Source organism: Sparus aurata, chromosome 15 (genome assembly GCF_900880675.1).
Source record: "Sparus aurata chromosome 15, fSpaAur1.1, whole genome shotgun sequence".
NCBI lineage: Eukaryota > Metazoa > Chordata > Actinopteri > Spariformes > Sparidae > Sparus > Sparus aurata.
Window position 1 is genome coordinate 14,963,037 of NC_044201.1, and position 20,771 is coordinate 14,983,807.

Genomic DNA, 20,771 nt, shown 5'->3' on the forward strand with positions numbered 1-20,771 from the left:
CAGCCGGAATCAAACCAGGGTCGGCTGCGTATGTGTGTTGTGTTTTTAAATGTAAAAAAAAACATAAACCCAAACAAAAACATAAAATGGCTCCTCACAGCTAGTAATCCAAGTCCCTGGCAGCCAAACTGAAGTTATTTACACCCTTGATTCGCAGTCAAGCTCATGCACACACTTCAGACAGTGTGTGTGTGTGTGTGACATCACTTTTAGCTCGTAACAGCTGCAGTAAAGACTTCCACTTAAGAAAGGATGTATATAATTTCTTTGCAAATTTGTTTAGGATTTTGTTTCGTTTTTTCCGTCTGTATTTTGTCATTCAAAAAGTAAAACAAGTCCCCATCTACTTCAGTTCATGAGGAGAAAGCTACAACGCTGTTGCGCTGTGAAGCTCCAGGAATGTTTTGTGGACTCAGAAACTTGAACTGACTTTCCATCAGCGTGAGGGAGAGTAGATACTCACTTTCTTCACTTTTTTTTTTTTTTTTGGGTGAGTTTTTCTCCACTCAAATCAAGGGTCTAAAGAAAGAGGATCTCGTTCACTGAACAGATTGTAAAGCCCGCTGAGGCAATGTGAATTGCAATTTTGGGCCATATAAATAAAACTGACTTGACTTGACTTGAAATGTCCATATCTTGCAAGCACCTTGCACCCAGTCTGTCACAAAGACTTTCTGTCTTTGTTTTTTCAAACACAAGCTGAGCTAACCATGTGCCACAGATGTTATTATAAAAGTGGTTTGACAGGCTGAGTAGATCTCCACGTGACAGTAAACAGAACTGCATGTGCAAAATCTGTGCACTTTATTGCTTTATTTGCTAGTATCGCCCAACTAATATGGTTACAACTTGAACAACAACAATGAATATAGCATATTGTATATAGGATTAAGTTAGCATCATTTTGGATAACCTCAGTTGTAATTATTTGTCATTGTTTGCTCTATAATAAATACAAACAAACAGCTGGCAGCAGTAATCACAGTATCGCAAAATTCCAACTGCCACTTAGATTGAAACGGCCTGAGGGTGTTTGTCAGTTGGTTCATCTTTTCAGGAGGACTGGGAGGAGAACTGGGAGGTCAGACTGGTGGAGCAGGAATTACATCAACACTCAACCCTTTACTCCACACAATGATACTTTGGCTTATGTATCAGATTCTCCCAGTGTTTTCATTCAGGATCCACCACTGTTTTTCTTCCACTTCACTTTTAAACAGTGATCGAATGTAACTAAGTGCATTTAGTCAAGTGCCGTTCTTAAGTACAGTGTTGAGATACCTGGACTTCACTTGAGTTTTTCCATTTTCTGCTACTTTATACCTCTACTCTGCTATTTACTTTGATGCAGATTTTGTACTTTTACTCCATTTATTTGATAACTTTAGTTACTGCTTACTTTGCAGTTGCACGCTTTCAAGTAGCACATTTTTAGATTCTCTTGTTTGAGAGTGAGTAGGTGAAACTGGAAAAGCAATCAGAGCTTTTGGATCCCTAAAAGCATCTTCTCTCTGCTGTAACAAAATACACTCCAGTCTACTGTCTTGTTTCATTCTCCCATGTTAAAGGAATCCTGCATATTACCTGTCACATGTGCCTTCATACGTACAGACAGCACAACCTGAACATAACCTTCTTGCCAAAACCCTCATGAGTCAGACTGTAATAAACAATGTATGAAGGTGTGGGAGTGGTTGTAGCGTGAGATGAAGAAAAGCCGTTCAGAGAATTTACTAATGATTGACAAGACATTACTGTTAGGTCGTTATTTTTAAATAACAAACATGGCTTAGCCGATTATCTTACTGTTTTGTAGGTTCGGCTTTCAACTCGAGTCCTGTTGTGATCTTTGCGCTCTAGTGTGATGATACATCACAGGGCTGCACATTAGTGGAGAAAACCCGCATTGCGATAAGTTGGTTTTCGGCAATATATAATTGCAACATGAAAAAACACAGGAAATTTCACAAGGTAACTGATGATTGGGGTGATTGTGTAGAGGACCACTTTATCAAACAATCAAAGTAATTCTTGCTGTGGGTGATAAATTGATTGCAAGCAACAGACTCCCATGTATTGAACAACCCTTGAATCAGAGTAATTTAAGTTATACCACACATACTTCTTTTGTAGATAAGTCATTGATGAGGACCCCGTGATTTCTCCTTTTGTATCAAGCAGAAAAAAGTTGTCGCAGGACATGTTTGAGTTAATTTCCCTGACTTGATATTGTGATGTTACTACACTGCAATGTAAATGCTGAAATGATATATTTTGCAGCTGTGATACGTGACGGTAAAATCTTTCAGTGTTATAACTGCTGGAGGTGAATCAAATATTGTCAGTGTAATACAATAATCCATAAATAGCAGAAGCAGCTGTAAAAAAGTGTTCTCATGTCTCTGTTTCTCACGCAGACCTCAACCACCATCAACGTTCACATTGTTGATGAGAACGATAATGCTCCAGAGTTTCCAGAGGAGGAGTATGTCACAGTGTTGAGCGAAGGGCCAGACACAGTGGGTGCCACCATCGCCACGGTGACAGCCATCGACCCGGATGAGGATCTGAACGGCACCTTGCGATATGCTATCGCTCATGGCAACCTGATCCAGACCTTTCATATAAACAGCTTCACGGTGAGACATGAAAACTGTTATAGTATGGTGTTACAGGCAACTGGGAAAACAAAAGCAATCATTAACTCTCTGTGTATGATGTGCATGTGCGTGCATTTAGGGGAGGATTACGGCTGTAAAGGAGCTGGACTTCGAGATCAGCAATGGACACTACGCCCTGGTTGTCACAGCTACAGACCAGTGTCCTGATCCTGCTCTTCGCTTGACATCCAGCACAACAGTAATCAGAGACACATGGTTTTATATTCAAAATTAGATTTAACATTTTAGATTTAAGAACTGAAACAATTGGTTGATGAACTGAGTAGCAGAGTAATGCAAGCCAAAAATGGTCATCATTTGCTGATGACAAGACACTGCACATTCAACATGATTTTGTAGCTATTATTTTTTATGGTGAAAAGGTTATAAATTGTTGTTTTAAATAATAATAAATATAATCGGAATTCTCAGTAGCAGCCCAAATGTACGTCTTCCAACATGAACATACGCATGGAACAAGGTGAACACTGGAGATATTCCTGAAATCTTTTGCCTCAATTTTTGTCTCTTACAAAATAAGAGATAAAAATGTAAAAAATAAAAGGACAGCATCTTTACTTTTAGATAAAATGCATAAACTAGAAGAAACACCAAAGTCTATTCTTATACATGCAACCTTTAATGTGTATTTGTGTTAGTAGAAACAAAGGATTTCTAAAGGATCTCATGGCATGGTTTGAATTTGATGTCCAAATTGTGAGAATCCTTCTATTACCTTCAAAAATGTATTTATGCTATGATGATACTAGTGGTAGAGACAGTCATACGTGCTAAAGCTGCATGTAGAAAACCACATTACTGAGAGCTAGTTTTCTTCCTATTTCCTCCACATGCATGTCACAATCAGTCAGCTCTCTCATTACAGATGTGTTTAACACCCCCTCTTGCTCCCTCTTCAGGTGCTGGTTAATGTCCTAGATTTGAACGATGTGACACCCACTTTTCCCAAAGCCTATGAAGGACCCTTCGAGGTCACTGAGGGCCAGCCAGGACCTCGGGTCTGGACTCTGAGAGCCAGTGATGAAGACTCTGGGCTCAACGGCAAAGTGGAGTACAGCATCACCGGTGGAGATCACCAGAGTTAGTATTGGATTGTTCTGTCGAGAAATTAATTTATGATCAAATCCATACTATGTGTCTCTAAGCGTGTTTCTCTGTCCTCCTGTCAGATGAGTTCATGGTTTCTCCAGTGGAGGGCGAGCTTCGGGTGAGGAAGGACGTCGAGCTGGACAGAGAGACAACAGCCTTCTATAACATCACAGTCACAGCCCGAGACCTGGGAACCCCATCTCGCAACAGCTCGGTGGGCCTTCATTACGCAAACATACACATGCAAGCAGCCCCACACTCTCACCATATCCTCTTGAGCAATCAGGGTCTTACAAGTTTCACTTCTGTGCTGCAAATTTAATAACAACATACAGAAACGTGCATTTCCTACAAGTAACAGATGGTTTGTGAGGTTTGTACACGACCAACATACTGAAAAAATAACAGTATACTACTTCACCAAGTCAATCATCGTGCCAGATAAAGATGCAATATTTCAAAAGGTAGCATTAGCCCATATATACTATGGAAACTGAAAGTCCCAGGTAGATGTTTGGGCCGCATCATAATTTTACATGTACATCCAATGTTAACATTTGTGCAGCTCCTAATGAATATTTTTTAATTTAAAAGGAGTTGTTGTATGATCCATCCAACATTATTTTACACAATCTAAATAGAGTGACTGTGAAAAGGTAGAGTTCTATTTTTAATCTTGATGTTTTTTCTTCAGGTGGTGGTGGGGGTCCACGTTAGGGACATCAATGACAACGACCCAGTCCTCCTGAACCTGCCTCACAACACCAGCGTGAGTGAAGGTGCCTCCATACACACTTCTGTGGCCAGAGTCCAAGCTCGAGACGCAGACAGTGGACGCAATGCACTGCTCACTTACAACATCACTGCTGGCAACCATGATGGAGCTTTCTACATCAATGACACGGTGAGATAAAGAGATGGTGTGGAGTCACCAACAACCCCTTAAAAACATGTCTCTGCTATTCTAGTTGAATTTGCCGGTGTTCTCCAGGACCTGTTGACATCCCTTTTGGATGTGGTTACAGGTGTAATAGAGCACAATAAAGTGACACATCTGACTGCATCCAACCACACCCAACTGGGTGAAACAGGCTTGAAACAGAGGACAGAGAGGGCAGCAAAACACAGCCTATCAGCCTGTAAATAAACTCTTTAAAGTTCCCATGAGACGACTGGTGGAGTGCTATTTAACACAGCCCCCAAGACCAACAGAGGCCAGTTTGGCAAGAGGGTATACAGTACCAAGGGTTTTTTTATTTATTTTTGCAGCTAGGTAACTAATGGCAGCTATGATTATCAACAAGTAAAGCTATTTGACCATCAAGAAAATGTAAATCACCGAGAGCTGAGGCAGAGCAGGCAAAGTATATCACGGGAAACTGTAGGAAATCTTGACAGAGCATATGATCCAGTGAAAATAGTTATAAAGTTGTGTTTTTGTCAATAATCAGCCCGGCCTGCAAAAACTGGCGGAGTCCATAAAATTCAAGAAAGCATTTTATTGGATACATTTATTTCTGTTTTCCAGGAAATGTATTATACATGATATTAAAACATTAAAATTAATAACAAAACAAAATGTATGTCAGTATTGAGCTAGATAATATAGATGACATATCACACAAGGCATATGTGACAAAAACTCTTAGACTCTTAAACACTCATTCAACTTCATGTGATCTTTAATAAGAAAACAGAAAAATACAACTTACTAATGTGGTGAATGTGGAGCAGGTGGGACGTAAAGTAAAGCATGTGCAAGTGTGAGTCTTGTGGATGGCATCTCCCAGATTTGATCTCACATGCCTGCTGCCAGTTTAACATGACTCGGGGCAGGTGTTGCTGCTCCCTTTCATCTACAGTCTTGTAGATATCACCTCCTTGACACAAAGAAAATAACAGATCAGCAGATGTTGCCAGCTAACACATTTGTCAGTTTATGGCATATACTGTATGTGAAAAGACTGAAGAAAATACTGTTGCAGTATGTGGGTTTACAGAGGTAATATATGATGGCTTACCTCTTCCTCTCTGTGTCTATCAGACAGGAGTGGTGCAGGTGAACAGACGACTGGACAGGGAGCGAGTGGCAGAGTACAGACTCACCATCACTGTCAAAGACAACCCTGAGAATCCTCGCATCGCTCGCAGGGTAATTTCACTCTTCAAAGAGAGACCACTGAAACAATCGTATAACACTGCTAACTGATTAATTTCAAGTCAGCTCATGAGTAATTCATAATGGGGTGCACTTCCCAGTTTTGCACATTGGCAGCTCCAAATAACATCAAAAATGTAACAATTTGGAATTCATTAATTTTTTTCAAATGTTTTACCTCAATTTGAATGAGTTGCACGCAGCCAATATGTACTTGCTTTAAGGGGAGCAGGATTGTGCAGGATTTTCTGCAGATTTTCTCCACCAGATCTTAATTTCAGGAAATTACAAAAATCTAGGACACATTTCTTTATGCATGTCTTTTGTGGTCAAGGCAGATCATCTCTCCTGCATGTATGATATGTACTTTTCCACATCAAATGTCTCAGAACAATTCGATCTTTGTTATTTACTTCATTGAGTTGAGTACTTACATTATCCTACATGTCACCTGTCTCTTTAGCATCCAGATAAACACCAGTGAGAAAAGAAGTCCACTAACATTGATAAATTACCTCTTCAAATTCACTAAGATCACGTACATTTTCATTGCGAGTGGTTGTTTTACAATGAACTCCCGTGATCCAACACAATGTCACATCATCTCACGACATCTTTTGTTTTCCTTGTTTTTATTTAGTTTGATTGAGAGTCTCTATATGGCATAAATTAGATACTGTGCAGTTAAGTACCGTTGTAGCCTTTGGCTCGGTTTTATGGGAATAGAGTACATGTGTTGTACCTTCCTAATAATGAGAACCTCATGCACACTTTTTACTTCAAATAAACTTCAGAAACTCTCAAAGTGCAGTTGCAAGGTTTTTTTGCAACAAAAACAATGTGAGATGCTTTAAGTGTTGCCTTTGTGGGAAAGGTGAGAAAATGTTGTAACCCAGAGCTGCAAAAAGAAGTCAGCCAGTAACACTTTGAACGTTGGGTTTATGCACAGCAAAACAGCTGCGAGACCACTCTGTTCTGACGTCTCACAACAACATTATCCTTTGCTCATAAAATTGTTACTTTTTCTGTCTCACACCACCAGGATTCAGACATCTTGGTGATCACCATCCTGGATGAGAATGACAACAGACCCATATTCACCAGGAGCAGCTACAGGGCTGAGATCACAGAGAACTCTGCAGCAGGTAGCACTCACACTGGTGTGTCTACCTTTCTCTTCTCCCTTGAGTGGGGGCAATCTGTAACTGCACAACAAAGCATCTTGCCAGCACACTGTCTGTGACACCGTCTCCCCCATTTCCTGGCTTTGTTTACATCAGGCTTATATTCAGTGAAGTTTTTTTCTTTTCTTTCACTTTGAAAGTTAGGGGTGAGGTGGAAGGTCTGACAACTTTACATTTTCAGAGGGATTTGTTCACAACAAACACCAACCAGTTACCAAGGACTCACAAGCTATATTGTTTGAATGCAGAATATGATTCCTAGTTTATCATAGCAGCAACATTTTTAGCAGTGACCTTCATCGTTGATAGAAAGCCAAATCTTGCTGATGCCAACTCTCAAGAAAAAATGATTCAGTCTGTAACAGCTACATCAACATGGGGCTGCTGGCTTAGTGTAAAAGATTCCGACCTGACTCTGACCATTTTTCTTATCCACCTCTATCTCTACCCTTCCTTTAGGCAAAACTGTAACAGTGTTAAATGGGCCAGTTCTGGCTGAGGATAAAGACATCGGACCCAATGCTGTAGTGAAGTACCACCTGCTGGGTGCCAGGCAGGACCTCTTTACTGTGGATGCAAATACTGGTAACATTATGACTCCCCAGCAAATAGACAGAGAAAGACAAATAAAGAAAGTTGTGATGCAATTGTTTTTATGTCTCCCTCCAGGTGTGATATATGTGCGTCAGGGGGCAAGGTTGGACCGTGAGGCATTTCAGGAGCCTCGGGTAGAGCTGTTTCTGGTTGGGGAGGATGTAGGAGGTCTAAACAGTAGCGTCCCGCTCACAGTCACCATCCTGGACCAGAACGACAACCCTCCTGTTTTCAGCCCATCCAGTTTAAGTGCCCGACTCCCTGAGAACAGCCTCACTGGTGTGTGGTTCATCTTCTGCCTAATGATCTGTATATGAGTGGGCTGGAAGCATAATCGTATTTTAAAAAAACAACAAATAATCAACATTCAGCAGGTTTAAGTTGTAACTGACAGATCATTAGATGGAATTAATCATTTAAAATTTCTTCCTGTAATTATCTAGACTTCCGTTGCTCTCCCCTGTGGGAAGGTTAAGGGTTTACATGTTGGGACAGTGTGTTTGTGTCCTTGTAACTACTTTATCTCTTCCAGGTGTGGTGGTGACTCAGCTGTCTGCCACCGACGCTGATTCTGGCTCTAATGGCTGGCTGATGTATCGGCTGGAGAGCGGCGCTCAGGACCGTTTCGTGATTGACCCGCTCTCTGGAGCCGTCATGGTGGGCAACAGCACCCTCGATAGAGAAGAACGTGGATCCTACCGCCTTGTCATCATGGCAACTGATCGCGGCACACCTGCCTTGTCGGGCACAGCCACACTAACGGTCATCCTTGATGATGTAAACGACTCTCGGCCCCGTTTTATAGAGCCTGTAACCATGATAAATGTCAATGAGTCCACACCGCCTGGTGTCGTGGTGGCCACGCTGACCGCTGAGGACCCTGATCTGCACCCCCGGCTGGAGTATTACATCATCTCAGTAGAAGCAAAGGATGATGGGAACAATCCAGTGGACGGCCTGCAGGAGTCCTTCGGCATTGATTTACACACTGGTTAGACTTGGATCTCAAATCTTGATTCACATAATTTAATTTTGACATGATGTTGATAAATTGATAAATGAATTGGTGTCTTGGTGAACTTTCAGGTGCTGTGTTTGTACGCAACCCACTCAACAGAGAGCTGGTAGCAACATTTGAGATCATTGTGTCCGTTCATGATAACGCAAGTGAAGTTATTGACAAGTCAGGCAGTGTTCCTAATGGTAAGTCTATTTTCTAACAGGAAACTTTACTTTGGTTTCATCCTCGTTCAATTTTCTATGTTTCTTATGTTCACTCGGTCTGTCCCTTATCAATATGACCTTTTCCTCCATAGCGAGACTAACCATTAACGTGTTGGATGTGAATGACAATGCGCCTCGTTTCCGGCCCTTCGGAGTGTCCAACTTCACAGAGAAGATTTTAGAAGGAGCTCAGCCAGGCACGACACTGCTGTCAGTATCTGCTGTAGACCCAGATAAAGGTCCCAACGGCCAGGTCATCTATCAGCTGCTCCACCTGCCTCGAGGGGGATACGTCAGACTGGAGGACCCGTCCACTGGTATGACCACCAGCACCCACAAACATGTTCAATTCACTAGCACTATGAATATCAGCCAGTTCAAAAGTTTCTAGCATCCCTAAGTAATGTGTGACTTATAATGTCATCCTGTGCATTTATTTTTGTTCAGATGAGTCTTAATCCTACTATCACTGTGTTTAAACATTTTCAGGCAAGATTGTGGCCAACCAGACGGTGGATTTCGAGCAGGTACAATGGCTGAATTTCACGATAAGAGCCCAGGACCATGGCACCCCTCCCAGGATAGCTGAGCTGCCGGTTTATCTACGTATAGTGGATGTGAATGACAACAATCCTTTCTTCCTACAACCCTCATATCAGGTATTAAATGGAGTATTAAGAAGAAAAAAAGGCGGCAGGATTACACAAAAAAATGCTGAACGAATGGATTAGAATAGACCCCTTGAACTAGAAATGATTGCAGAGGATTTTTTTTTTTTTTACTTTTTCACTTTTAGGGGAATCATTTATGGATCTTGTTTGAAAAAAATCAGGCGTATCTAGGTGGCTGGCATCTGTGAGTCATTACTTTTTTTTGCGGATCAACAAAACCCAGATCTAGTGGATTGAAATATGCTATGTTTGACCTTGGATTAGGCTTGATTGAATTAAAGAGGAGACCATGTGACAGTGATGACCACATGAATTCTCTCCTCATTAGTTACATCTGTTTCTGAAAAGGAATTGCCAGTAGTTTACTAAAGATGAGAAGCGAACCAAAAGAAGAAAATAAACTGTTAATGTAATTATTTTATTTATTGAGAAAGGCCACATTTTAGCAAATGTATGATTTAAGAGATATTAACAAATCCCATTGTTTGTGGGGTTTTACTTCCTGTTTCTAATTCATTTCTAGCAAGAATTCTGTCTCAATGTTTTTAGGTCTCAGTGATATATATAAAATGAAGTGTCATATAACTTGACATAGAGTAATTGTGTCTTTATCTGTGTTTGTAGGAGCCTGTGTTTGAGAATGTGGACCTGGGCACCATCATAGTTCGGGTCAGTGCCACAGATGCTGACTCTGGCCTCTTTGCTGTCATTGAGTACAGCCTTGTAGACGGGGAAGGCAAGTTCGGCATCAGACCATCCACTGTGAGTTAACCTTTACTCTATCAGTTGAATCAGCCATACCAATGCTCCCTATCTGAGCTGGATGTCAACATTTAACGTCATCCTGCCTGGAAATTAAAGTCTAAACAAAGTGTTTGAGTGCAGAAAAGACAATCTACATATTTGAACTCCATGCTTGATTTCTGTCAGATACTTGAATAAATGTCTTGATACAACCACCACTCCCAGTCAGTTTCCGATACTTCCTTCCTAATCCTTTCCTCTCATTTGTGTCAGGGAGAGATCTATATCCTCTCTCCTCTGGACAGAGAGACAAAGGACCACTACACTTTAACAGCTGTTGCCCGTGACAACCCTGGCGGCAGCTCCAACAACAGAAGAGAGAACTCTGTCCAGGTAGAGGACACTGGCTGTAATGACTCAAAGATCTCTTGTGAATGAGGGTTTGAAGATGTGTCATTTACCAAACTATATTATACATGGAACATACACTTTAGGTCTTATGAAAACTTTGATCTACATACTTTGACCTGTCATCTGTAAGTTGTGCTGCTGAGGTGGAGTCGAGCATATTTTGCTGATTCATTTATTTGAGCAAAGACTTCATCAAGATGTGGAGATTGGCATGAAATAGGCCCAACAATTCTGGATTTTTGAAGCCCATGCTCACGTCTTTTTGAGAATAAAGAAGAAAAGTATTCTCTGATATTTGCTGACCTGCATTGTCTGTAGATATGCCAAAAGACGGCACCTTCGCAACTTTGGACCGGTGTGTAGGACATATAATGTTAGGACATTCATGTAACTAGTTATTCCCCAGCACTGATTATAACCTTCTGTCAGGAATATTCTGTGTTTGCAAACTTCCTCATACTTCAGGTCTTCATGTCTGTTGGGACTTATCAGGTCCTGGTGACAGTTCTTGATGTCAATGACTACCGGCCACGCTTCGCGGAAAGAGTGTTTAACACCAGCGTGTTTGAGAATGAGCCCAGTGGGACATCTGTGATCACAGTGAAGGCTACTGACCTGGATGAAGGAGAAAATGGAGCAGTACTCTACAGCATGCTGGGACCCCACTCAGGTATGAATATACTGATAAATGCCAAACTGAATCTTCTGAATAAATTGGTCGGAGTAAAACTGTATCAGTAAAAACTTTGATATTTCTTAAAGATGTCCATAAAATTGTAGTTCTTATTTATTACATATTTAGTTAGTGAAAGGAATGTTGCTCGCAATCAAAAGGCATGCATAAAACTATGTTTTGTTCAGCCTTTAAATCTATACTCAGTCGCTGATCATTCTTTGTCTTTTCAGATGCGTTCTCCCTGGATCCAAACACAGGGCTAGTGCGTTCTCGTCGTCGGCTTCAGTCTTCTGAACGTTTCAACCTGACTGTGGTGGCTACAGACCAGGGGCGTCCTCCACTGTGGGGCACTGCAGACCTGATCATTACGGTCATAGATGTAAATGATAACAGACCAGTGTTCGTCAGGCCTGCAAATGGAACCATTATTCATATCTCAGAGGTAGCTGCATTCACGTGTCCCTATGAATGTTATTGTTGGTTTGTCTGTATGCTCTTCTTCTTTTTTGGGCAGGGAAAAATGTACACAAAAGCAGAGATCCTTTTACTCAAAATCACAATCTGTTATTGCAGATTTAATTGCAGCTATACTCTTCTTGCTATGTGATGTCAATTTGACTATGGGACAAAAGGTTTTTAGTTGACCTTTAAAGGTCCGATGTGCAGAATTTAGTTGTATCCCTCTGCAGATGGAAAAGGCTCATTCTAAGGTAACAAGAACATGATTCTTAGTTTCAGGTGATTGTATAGTAATGAATAATAATTATAAATATCTTATTTATTTTCTGCCAGAAGATCCTCTAAAATCCTACACTGCAGCTTTAAGATTTAATTGAAAAGATTCACACAAGCACATACTGACCATCTTTGTCTTCCATGTAGGAGCAGCCCCCAGGCCTGCCAGTGTATGAGGTGCATGCAACAGACTCTGACGAGGGGGTGAACGGAGAGGTCCGCTATGCTTTCCTGCAGACCGGAGCAGGTAACAGAGACTGGGAAAACTTCCACATCGATGCCATGTCTGGAGTCATCACCACTACTGTGAAACTGGACCGAGAGAAACAGGCCCTGCACAGCGTGAGTCAACTGTGTGTGTGGGCAGTATGTGCAGTTAATGAATTGAGGTGTAGAGGTATGTGTGTCTCTAACTGAGTGTAAACGACTCTCTCAGCTTATCATTGTGGCCCGTGACATGGGCCAGCCAGTGCCTTACGAAACCACACAGCCACTGCAGGTGGCGCTGTTGGATATTGACGACAATGAACCCGTCTTCCTCAAACCACCGGTGAGTATGAAGCTCTCGGAATGCATCCTAATGTGATAATCTGTTCATAAGATGTGCTTTCAAACTGTCTGTGTATGTGTGCAACTCAGCGTGGCAGCTTGCCTTACCAGAAGCTCACAGTGCCTGAGCACTCCCGTCCGGGTACTGTTGTTGGGAACGTAACCAGGGCCGTGGATGCAGATGAGGGCTCGAACGCAGTCGTCTACTACTTTATTGCAGGTGATACAGTGTTCTGTAACAGACACAGCAGCATGTTGTTGAATATTGCGGTTCATGTTAGAAATGTAATTCAACTTTTCCCTGCTACTTATATGATTTATGTTAACCCACCCAATGTAAAGAGAATAAAGGATAAAGAGTTTCACAGCGTCTTTATTCAGCCAGTTTGTCTGGAAGCTCTTGTATCCTTTGTGTGGTCAGATGAAAGTCTGTCTACTTCAAAAGCTTTGGAATAATGAGGACATTTGTATAGATCCATCTGTCTCTCTTTTCTATTTAAAGCTAATTCCTTTAGTGCTTTAGATGACTCAATACACATTCTTTCCATGTCTTCCTGCAGGGGGAAACAGTGATGGAAACTTTGGCTTGAGTCTAGATGGTGAGCTGAAGTTGCACAGGGATCTGGACCGGGAGGAGACCCCGGTCTACTCCATCATCATTAAGGCTTCCAGCAACAGGAGCTGGACCCCTCCCAGGGGTCAGAGGGCAGCGCGGGCCAAAGCCCTGGACCCTGCCCGGGATCCCAGCCTGCTGGAAGTCCGCATTGAACTGGAAGACATCAACGACCAGAAACCACGCTTCACTAAGCCAGAGTACACTGCAGGTAATCTGCATTCTGTCATGTATGTGCAATACTCTGTGTAGAACCACTGTAACCTTTCCTCTTTGCTATCTTGTTTCAGGAGTTGCAGCAAATGCCAAGGTGGGCTCAGAGCTCATCAAGGTCTTGGCTATAGATAATGACATTGGCAATAACAGCTTGGTCCAATACCATATAGTAACGATCCGCTACTTCCAGTCACAGAGCAATGGCAGTGAGGATGTTGGCAGCATCTTCATCATTGGTGAGCCTCCTTACACATAACAATAAGGCTGCTTTGAAACTTCATACACAATTTAAAGACAATGTTTGTCAAATCAAGTTAAGGTTATTTTTAGAACACATTTAAACACAACCTCTTTACGAAAGAGCATAAAAATACAAAGGTGGATGGATGGGCTTTACTGGGCTCACTTTTAGCACCAGTCAGCTTCCCTGCAGCTGCATTTTGGGCCAACTAAAGACGAGTTAATGAAGACTGGGAAAGGACGTAGTGTGGGGAATTGCAATAGTCCAGTTGTGATTAAATGAAGGCCTAGAGGAGTTCTTCATATAATGGGAAAATAGTATTGGCTTGATTTTGAAATTGGTCCTTTGTTGCTATTATTATTTTTATTATGATTCTATTAACTATTTTTAACAACAGAGCTGGGGTTTTTTTTATCAAGACATTGGTCAGAAGCAAAGCTAACACCCAGGTTTTATCCAGGTAACTTCACATATAGGGTGAGGTGGGCTAGCATACCGGTGAGACAGCTTCTGGACTTGGAAGCACAACAGATGATTACTTAAGTCTTCTTGCTTAGTTCGACATACCGTCCAGACTGATCCGTTTAATGTTTAAGAGTTTAATGTTGGATACAGTTTAATGTTGGATACAGTTTCTTTTACAACCACGTCTTTAAACAAACTTAAAGTGGTATTTCAGGAAGATGAAAGCTTTTTCAAATCCTGTGAAAAGCCCCAAAGCAACCATACGTCTGACGTGTTTTTGGAAAGGATGCAGCTCTGTGACACAGAGGGATAAAATACATCAGGCTCTGGATACAGTTCTTGTTGGTAGGAGACATAGAATATCACCCTACATATATTTTAAATACATGAAGGGTAATATGAAATGTTTTTAATCAAAATGAAATGCATCTAGTTTAATGCAAAAAACTGAAATGGCTCCACCGTGACTGACTTTAATCATGACCTGACTCTCAGACTTCCTGTAGACGTGTGTTTGCTTCCTGCAGACACGCTTTTTATTTTGTGCATACTGTTTCAGACAGGGATGGTTCCTTTAACCAGTGAATATTTTCAGATCTCTCAACAAGGTTTCAGTTGGACATGTACATCTGGCCAGAGATATGCCAAAAACGTACAGCATAATCATTTGCATACAACGATGAACCATGAACTTTGTTTTATTCAGAAAACAATATTCTGTCCCATGATTTCCACAGGTTTGACAGATGGCATCATCCGAACCTATGACCTCTTCACTGCCTTCAACCCAGGATACTTTCAGCTAGAGATTTTAGCATGTGATTTCGCCGGACACAGTACAACTACTAACGTGAATATTTACATTCTCCGAGATGACCAGAGGGTCAAGATAGTCTTCAATGAGATCCCTGATTTAGTCCGTGAAAACCAGGAAGATTTTGTCAACCTGCTGTCCAACATTACTGGAGCCATTGTCAACTTAGATGACATACAGGTGAGCTTTGTTTAATGTAAATTTTTTTTATATATATACATTTTGTTTGTGTTGTATAAATATCTGACCTCTTTGTCTCCTGTTATCCAGTTCCATGTGGACAAGAAGGGCAGGGTGAATTATGCACAGACAGACATGCTCATTCACGTTGTCAACAATCAGACCAACACCATCCTGGATGTTGAAAGGTGTGCCTTCCTCGATGAAATACATCTGGTGATACTAGCTTATAGAGAACTCCCATATGGATTGTGTTCTGACGTGACTTTACCTGTGCCCTGGTGTTTCATGTTTTGCAGGGTTATTCAGATGATCGACGAGAACAAGGAGCAGCTGAGAAACCTGTTCAGGACATACAACGTTGTGGATGTTCAGCCTGCTGTCACTGACAAACTACCAGACGACATCACCACACTACAGGTCTGCGAGGCCTGATCCTCCAGAAGGCAACAGACTGATGCAGATGTTTTGTGTTTCTGTGCTTTTAAACTTTATTTTCCTCTTTCACAGCTGGTCATCATTATCCTGGCCGTGCTACTGTGCTTAGCAGGGATTTTGTTTGTCACAATGAACTGGCACTATCGCAGAGTGTAAGAATCCTTCAGCGCTCGCTAAAATAGGCAGCTTCATGTTGATGTGCATTAAGTTTGAATTTTGAATTTACTGAGTCATTTGAAACATGCAGTGATCAACATGTTTACCTTCTTGTGACTTTTGTCTCTTGCTGTGTTGCAGACACCAGAGGAAACTGAAAGCTATCGTTGCAGGATCAACAGGTGAGAAGCAGCTTCGACGTCGGGACGGTCCCACCAGCTGTTAACGACAGGATGTGGCTTTTACCATCCGTTAAATTACAGTACAGCATGTCGGTTTACTGCAGCGAGGCTGTTTTCTTAAAATTATGTGTCCTCTACCATCTAGGGAACCAGGGTCTAATGGATATCCTGGAAATGCCTAACACTAACAAGTACTCATTTGAAGGGTGAGACAATGGCTTCATTTCACAGCTTTTTGTCACACGTTTCTCAGAGAGAATTCATACTCGACAGTTTGTGTGGGTTTTTTAAGTTTTTTTCAGTAGGTATGAGTTATTAGGACTGACACTGAGACGCAAACTTCTCTTTGACATCAAAAACCCTAAAAATTAAAGGTTTATATACATTGAAGGAATAGTTTGAGACTTTGAGGTTGCCAGGCAACCAGCACAGACTAGACACAGAAATATTTGCAGTATGTAACACTTCATAAAACTACGATGTGTTGTTTCAGATTTAGATCTTTGGAAGGATTAACCAAACAAGATATAACATGATTAGGGAGCTTTATAGGAGCTGGTTGGCAGATTTGTTACCTTTAGAAAGAGCCAAGCTAGCTGTTTGCCAAGCAAAGCCAAGCCTGCCCTAGCTTCATAATTAGCATAAGACATGAGAGTAGTATCAATCTTCTCATCTAAATCTTGGCAAGAAATTGAATAAGGATAATTCACAAAATGTCACACTATTCCTTAAAGTAACCTCACATCTGAAAAACGCTGTTCATCTGTATCAGATCATGCTGGAAATCTAATATTTCACCTTTAGAGCCCATAACATTAACATAACAGTGGTAAAAACAGGTAAAAACTTAGTTAACTGAGTTATTTTTTGTAGTTCATCGTTCTTCCTTTTCCTTTTGTTGCTGATGTGTTTAATTCTGTTTGCCCCTTCAGGGCTAATCCAGTGTGGCTGGACCCATTCTGTCGCAACCTGGAGCTGGCCACTCAGGCTGACCATGAGGACGACTTGCCTGAGAACCTCAGTGAGATAACTGACCTGTGGAACAGCCCTGCACGCACCCATGTCAGTACCAACATCAGCCTGAGCTCATTTAGAGCTTCATAGATTATATTTTTAATTACAATTCAAGCCCTTTCGAGCTACCTAAATATAAATATACTATAATAATATACTATATAAATAGATTTTATAGAACATCTTTAACATCAAATATAAATCAATACTATAAATGCAATTGCAGAAAATTTATAGAATTCTTTTGTAGGCACAGCAATCAATGTGAATTATCCCTTTTACCAACTGTTCATATTAGCTGATTTGATGTTTTGCTCAGAATTATTTAATTCTTCCCAATTTTGATGTCAGGAGACCAAAAACAAATATGACGACAGGATCGATTAATTTCAGTTATTAAATAAGAAAGACTGTGTAGATGAAACACCAGATTATATTGAAAATGATGCATTTTTTAAGCGGTTTATTAAAATTCAAGCATATTGCTAACCCTGAAAATATAACAGTTAAAATTAAGCATTTTCCAAACTGTCTAAACTTTGTAGGAACCCGTATTTTGCCACAGGCTTCATTGCTGTGGGGTAATGAGTAAATCTGTCTTCTCTGGATTATACGAGTTTGCATCTTTGTTTGTGTGCGTGTGTGTGTGTGTGTGTGTGTGTCATTCTCACAGGGTACATTTGGTCGTGAGCCCCAAGCGAAGCCTGAGGATGATCGTTACTTGAGAGCAGCCATTCAGGAGTACGACAACATCGCTAAACTGGGTCAGATCATGAGGGAGGGACCCATTAAGGTGAGACACTTGTATGCTAGATTATCCAGGGAGAGACACACATACACAGCCATGTCCGATCCCACAAGCCTCATTTTCGTTGGTCTCCTTCCACCTTTCCCAAAACGCATTGGGGAACAAGGTCAGAGGACGGTTCCTAATACCTCCTCCAGTATGTCCGGAGAAGTAAAACAAAGAGAGAGACCTCAGGGACTTCAGAAGCGGTTCAGATTAGGGGCTGTGGGACTGATTACAGTGAGGGTGTCTCAGGTGTTACAGACTCTGTTTGATCCTAACTGCCGTCCTGCCAGGGTTCCCTGCTCAAGGTGGTCCTGGACGACTACCTGAGGCTGAAAAAGCTATTTGCAGCTCGCCTTGTCAACGTATCCACCAGCCAGGGAGATCACTCGTCAGTCACTGAGGTGGGCTCGAAGGAAATTCTGCTGCACTCTCTGCACCTGCTGCTGTGCTCCTCCTGTCTGACACCGCTGGAGAGTGATCTTGCATTCCTTTGATTTCCCTTTCTGACGCTCTGTCTTCTGCCCTGACATGGCACCTGCTCACCACTTTTGCCATCTCTGCTACCCTGAATCAGACTTTGGGTCACAAAGAGTGTGTAGATACTCGGAAGAGTTCAGCTGACAAGTTTACCAGATTGAAATTACCAGAAGGTTTAGACAATCACTGTAAATGGAGCATTAAATACAATTTCTACACTTCCCCACACTTCTGAAATGCTCTGATGTGAAAACTCCCAGTGCACTCCTCTTAGACAACTTCAAAATTGTTTGCAAGTATTTAAACCAGATCTGGTATGAAATCAGTTTTCTCTGCTGATCTATTATCCCATTTCATTTTCAGCTTTCTTTCTTTTACAGAGAGGTATCTACTAATTTCCCTCCTTACACTGGTTTACTTCTTACCAAAGCTTTCACTTACAAAGCTGCCATATTGTTGTTATACTGATGTCTTGTATTGACATGTTATTAATCAGCAGCTTTGATCGTTCTTATCTCATAATTCATCCCCTCCCTCTCCTCTCCTGTCATCCTTCAACAGCTGATCCAGAGTGACCTGGACGAGGATGATGACGAGCGTCTGGGCGGAGGTCGTGGCACTCTGCGCTTCAAGCACAAGCTTCCTGTGGAGTTAAAGGGTCCCGAAGGTGTTCATGTGGTCCATGGCAGCACAGGGACCCTTTTGACCTCTGACCTCAACAGCCTGCCAGAAGACGACCAGCGCGCCCTGGCACGTTCTCTGGAGGCGCTCAATGGTGAAGGGGGGCTTTATTCTGAGCGCAACGCCCGCACAGAGTCGGCCAAGTCCACCCCGATGCACCGTCACAAGGACGGGGACACTCTGTCAGAGAGTCCCCTGGAGATCACAGAGTTATGACTAGCCGAGGCCTCGCTGGTCTGAGCGCAACCATGACTCGTGTGTGTCCATGTGCCTCCACGCTACCACCCTGAGAATGGGGAGGACTGGAGGAGGAGTGTGTGTAGTCTAGGGAACCCCATCTGCCAACCTCAGTGCATCAGTGAGACAGCCTGCAAGAGGACTTACTCACCATTGGGTTGGTTTGAGTGGATCTTATGTTGAAGGTCTCACAGTAGGTTCTTCAAGAGAGGGTTAATTCAGTTGACCTTTAGGGAATGAAAAATCAAATGCAGGGCACTTGTCTTCACCGAGACAAAACCAACTGGTGTCATCGACTTTCATCCAAAGAGCTGAGTGGAGGAGAGACTAAGCCTCCACATTGGAGAAGCTTGAACCGTGACCTTATAATTGTCAGAAGGTACCTCATTCTCGCGTATCCTTTTGAAGTCATACCTGGACTGCATACACTCACACAAACACAAATGCACACACTAAAAAAAGATGAAGCAACACACACTCAGACCAGCGGATGGCCATGAATAGGACTTTGAGAAAATGACACAATTCCTTATCATGTTCTGGTATTTTTTCCTTTTTTCAAGACAATGCAATCAGAGGTGGAGTGGGGCTGGAACACAATGACTTTCTCTTTCAGATAATAGCTTCATTTTGGTGTTTGGAAATTATAGATGGACATTTATTGCAGAAAAGAACACTTCAGATATTTTCCCCAGTGATGCTTGTCGAGCGGACTTTTCACCTGACACCGAGGGCAAGAGGAGCCCTCGCCATTGTGCAATTGTTAAAGTAACTGTTTCATGAAAAAGCTTCTATGGATAAATGGCAAAAAGATGAAACACTCCCAGTCTGCAGGGCAACACTGAACATTCATGCCCTGGACCAGCTCTTCATCCTAAGCATGGACTGAGGCGGTCACGCAGAAGGAGACTCCTCAATAATAACTGAATGTCTTCTCAAGTGATGAAAAAGGAAAAAGGATGACATAGTCAAAGACTGGAGCCACATGAAAAAAAGAAAACTTTGCATCTTTTATGAGAAATTTATATTAAAGGCAGTCAAAGACTTATAGATGGAATTTTAAAAAGATGAATTATCCACTTTTTATAAACGTTAAGATGGCATTGTGCCCACAGAGACTTCACACTGCCACCCGCGGGACTAAAAGAGTTATGCTCTGAATGAGCGCTGTTTGCTTTATTTTTTTATTTTATAGAAAATGTGATGGAATTAAAAGATATTTTTGAAGAAAAATGCTGGCTTACCAAAATAGGTAGGGAATCATTTTGGATGTTTGGAGTATGTGTATATCGTGCTATGGTGACATATGTTGTTCTGTTTTCCTTTGTATGACAACTGACGCTGTTTCTGATGAGTGGTGTGTTTTTAAGATTAATTTTTATATTCCCATTTTGTACGTTTTTATTTCTTTGTCATTATTGTCACCAGTCCTGAGATCTGTGTTGGGAAATGTTGGATGATCTGTGATAATAAAAGAAATATGCAACAGCCTCTGACCTCAGTCAATGGGATGATTATGAGGAAGAGCAGCCAAGAACAACATGGCGA

General features: G+C 41.7%; 1 protein-coding gene across 1 annotated transcript in view; it reads left to right on the forward strand.

Annotated features, from left to right (window-relative positions):
* cdh23 (cadherin-related 23) overlaps nucleotides 1–20,714 on the forward strand; it is a 187,034-nt gene extending 166,320 nt beyond the window's left edge. Inside the window, 32 exon segments of the mRNA XM_030442554.1 lie at nucleotides 2,418–2,639; nucleotides 2,740–2,859; nucleotides 3,581–3,761; nucleotides 3,851–3,984; nucleotides 4,465–4,674; nucleotides 5,815–5,922; nucleotides 6,971–7,073; nucleotides 7,572–7,697; nucleotides 7,782–7,985; nucleotides 8,239–8,697; nucleotides 8,793–8,909; nucleotides 9,023–9,247; nucleotides 9,420–9,589; nucleotides 10,226–10,363; nucleotides 10,619–10,738; nucleotides 11,249–11,426; nucleotides 11,663–11,874; nucleotides 12,315–12,509; nucleotides 12,604–12,717; nucleotides 12,807–12,936; nucleotides 13,277–13,540; nucleotides 13,620–13,781; nucleotides 14,989–15,245; nucleotides 15,336–15,433; nucleotides 15,545–15,665; nucleotides 15,756–15,835; nucleotides 15,981–16,021; nucleotides 16,167–16,227; nucleotides 16,954–17,083; nucleotides 17,709–17,828; nucleotides 18,119–18,229; nucleotides 18,867–20,714. Of these exon segments, the coding sequence (XP_030298414.1) occupies nucleotides 2,418–2,639; nucleotides 2,740–2,859; nucleotides 3,581–3,761; nucleotides 3,851–3,984; nucleotides 4,465–4,674; nucleotides 5,815–5,922; nucleotides 6,971–7,073; nucleotides 7,572–7,697; nucleotides 7,782–7,985; nucleotides 8,239–8,697; nucleotides 8,793–8,909; nucleotides 9,023–9,247; nucleotides 9,420–9,589; nucleotides 10,226–10,363; nucleotides 10,619–10,738; nucleotides 11,249–11,426; nucleotides 11,663–11,874; nucleotides 12,315–12,509; nucleotides 12,604–12,717; nucleotides 12,807–12,936; nucleotides 13,277–13,540; nucleotides 13,620–13,781; nucleotides 14,989–15,245; nucleotides 15,336–15,433; nucleotides 15,545–15,665; nucleotides 15,756–15,835; nucleotides 15,981–16,021; nucleotides 16,167–16,227; nucleotides 16,954–17,083; nucleotides 17,709–17,828; nucleotides 18,119–18,229; nucleotides 18,867–19,202 (5,247 nt within the window). The 3' untranslated portion in view covers nucleotides 19,203–20,714.
* The last annotated feature ends 57 nt before the right edge of the window (nucleotides 20,715–20,771 follow it).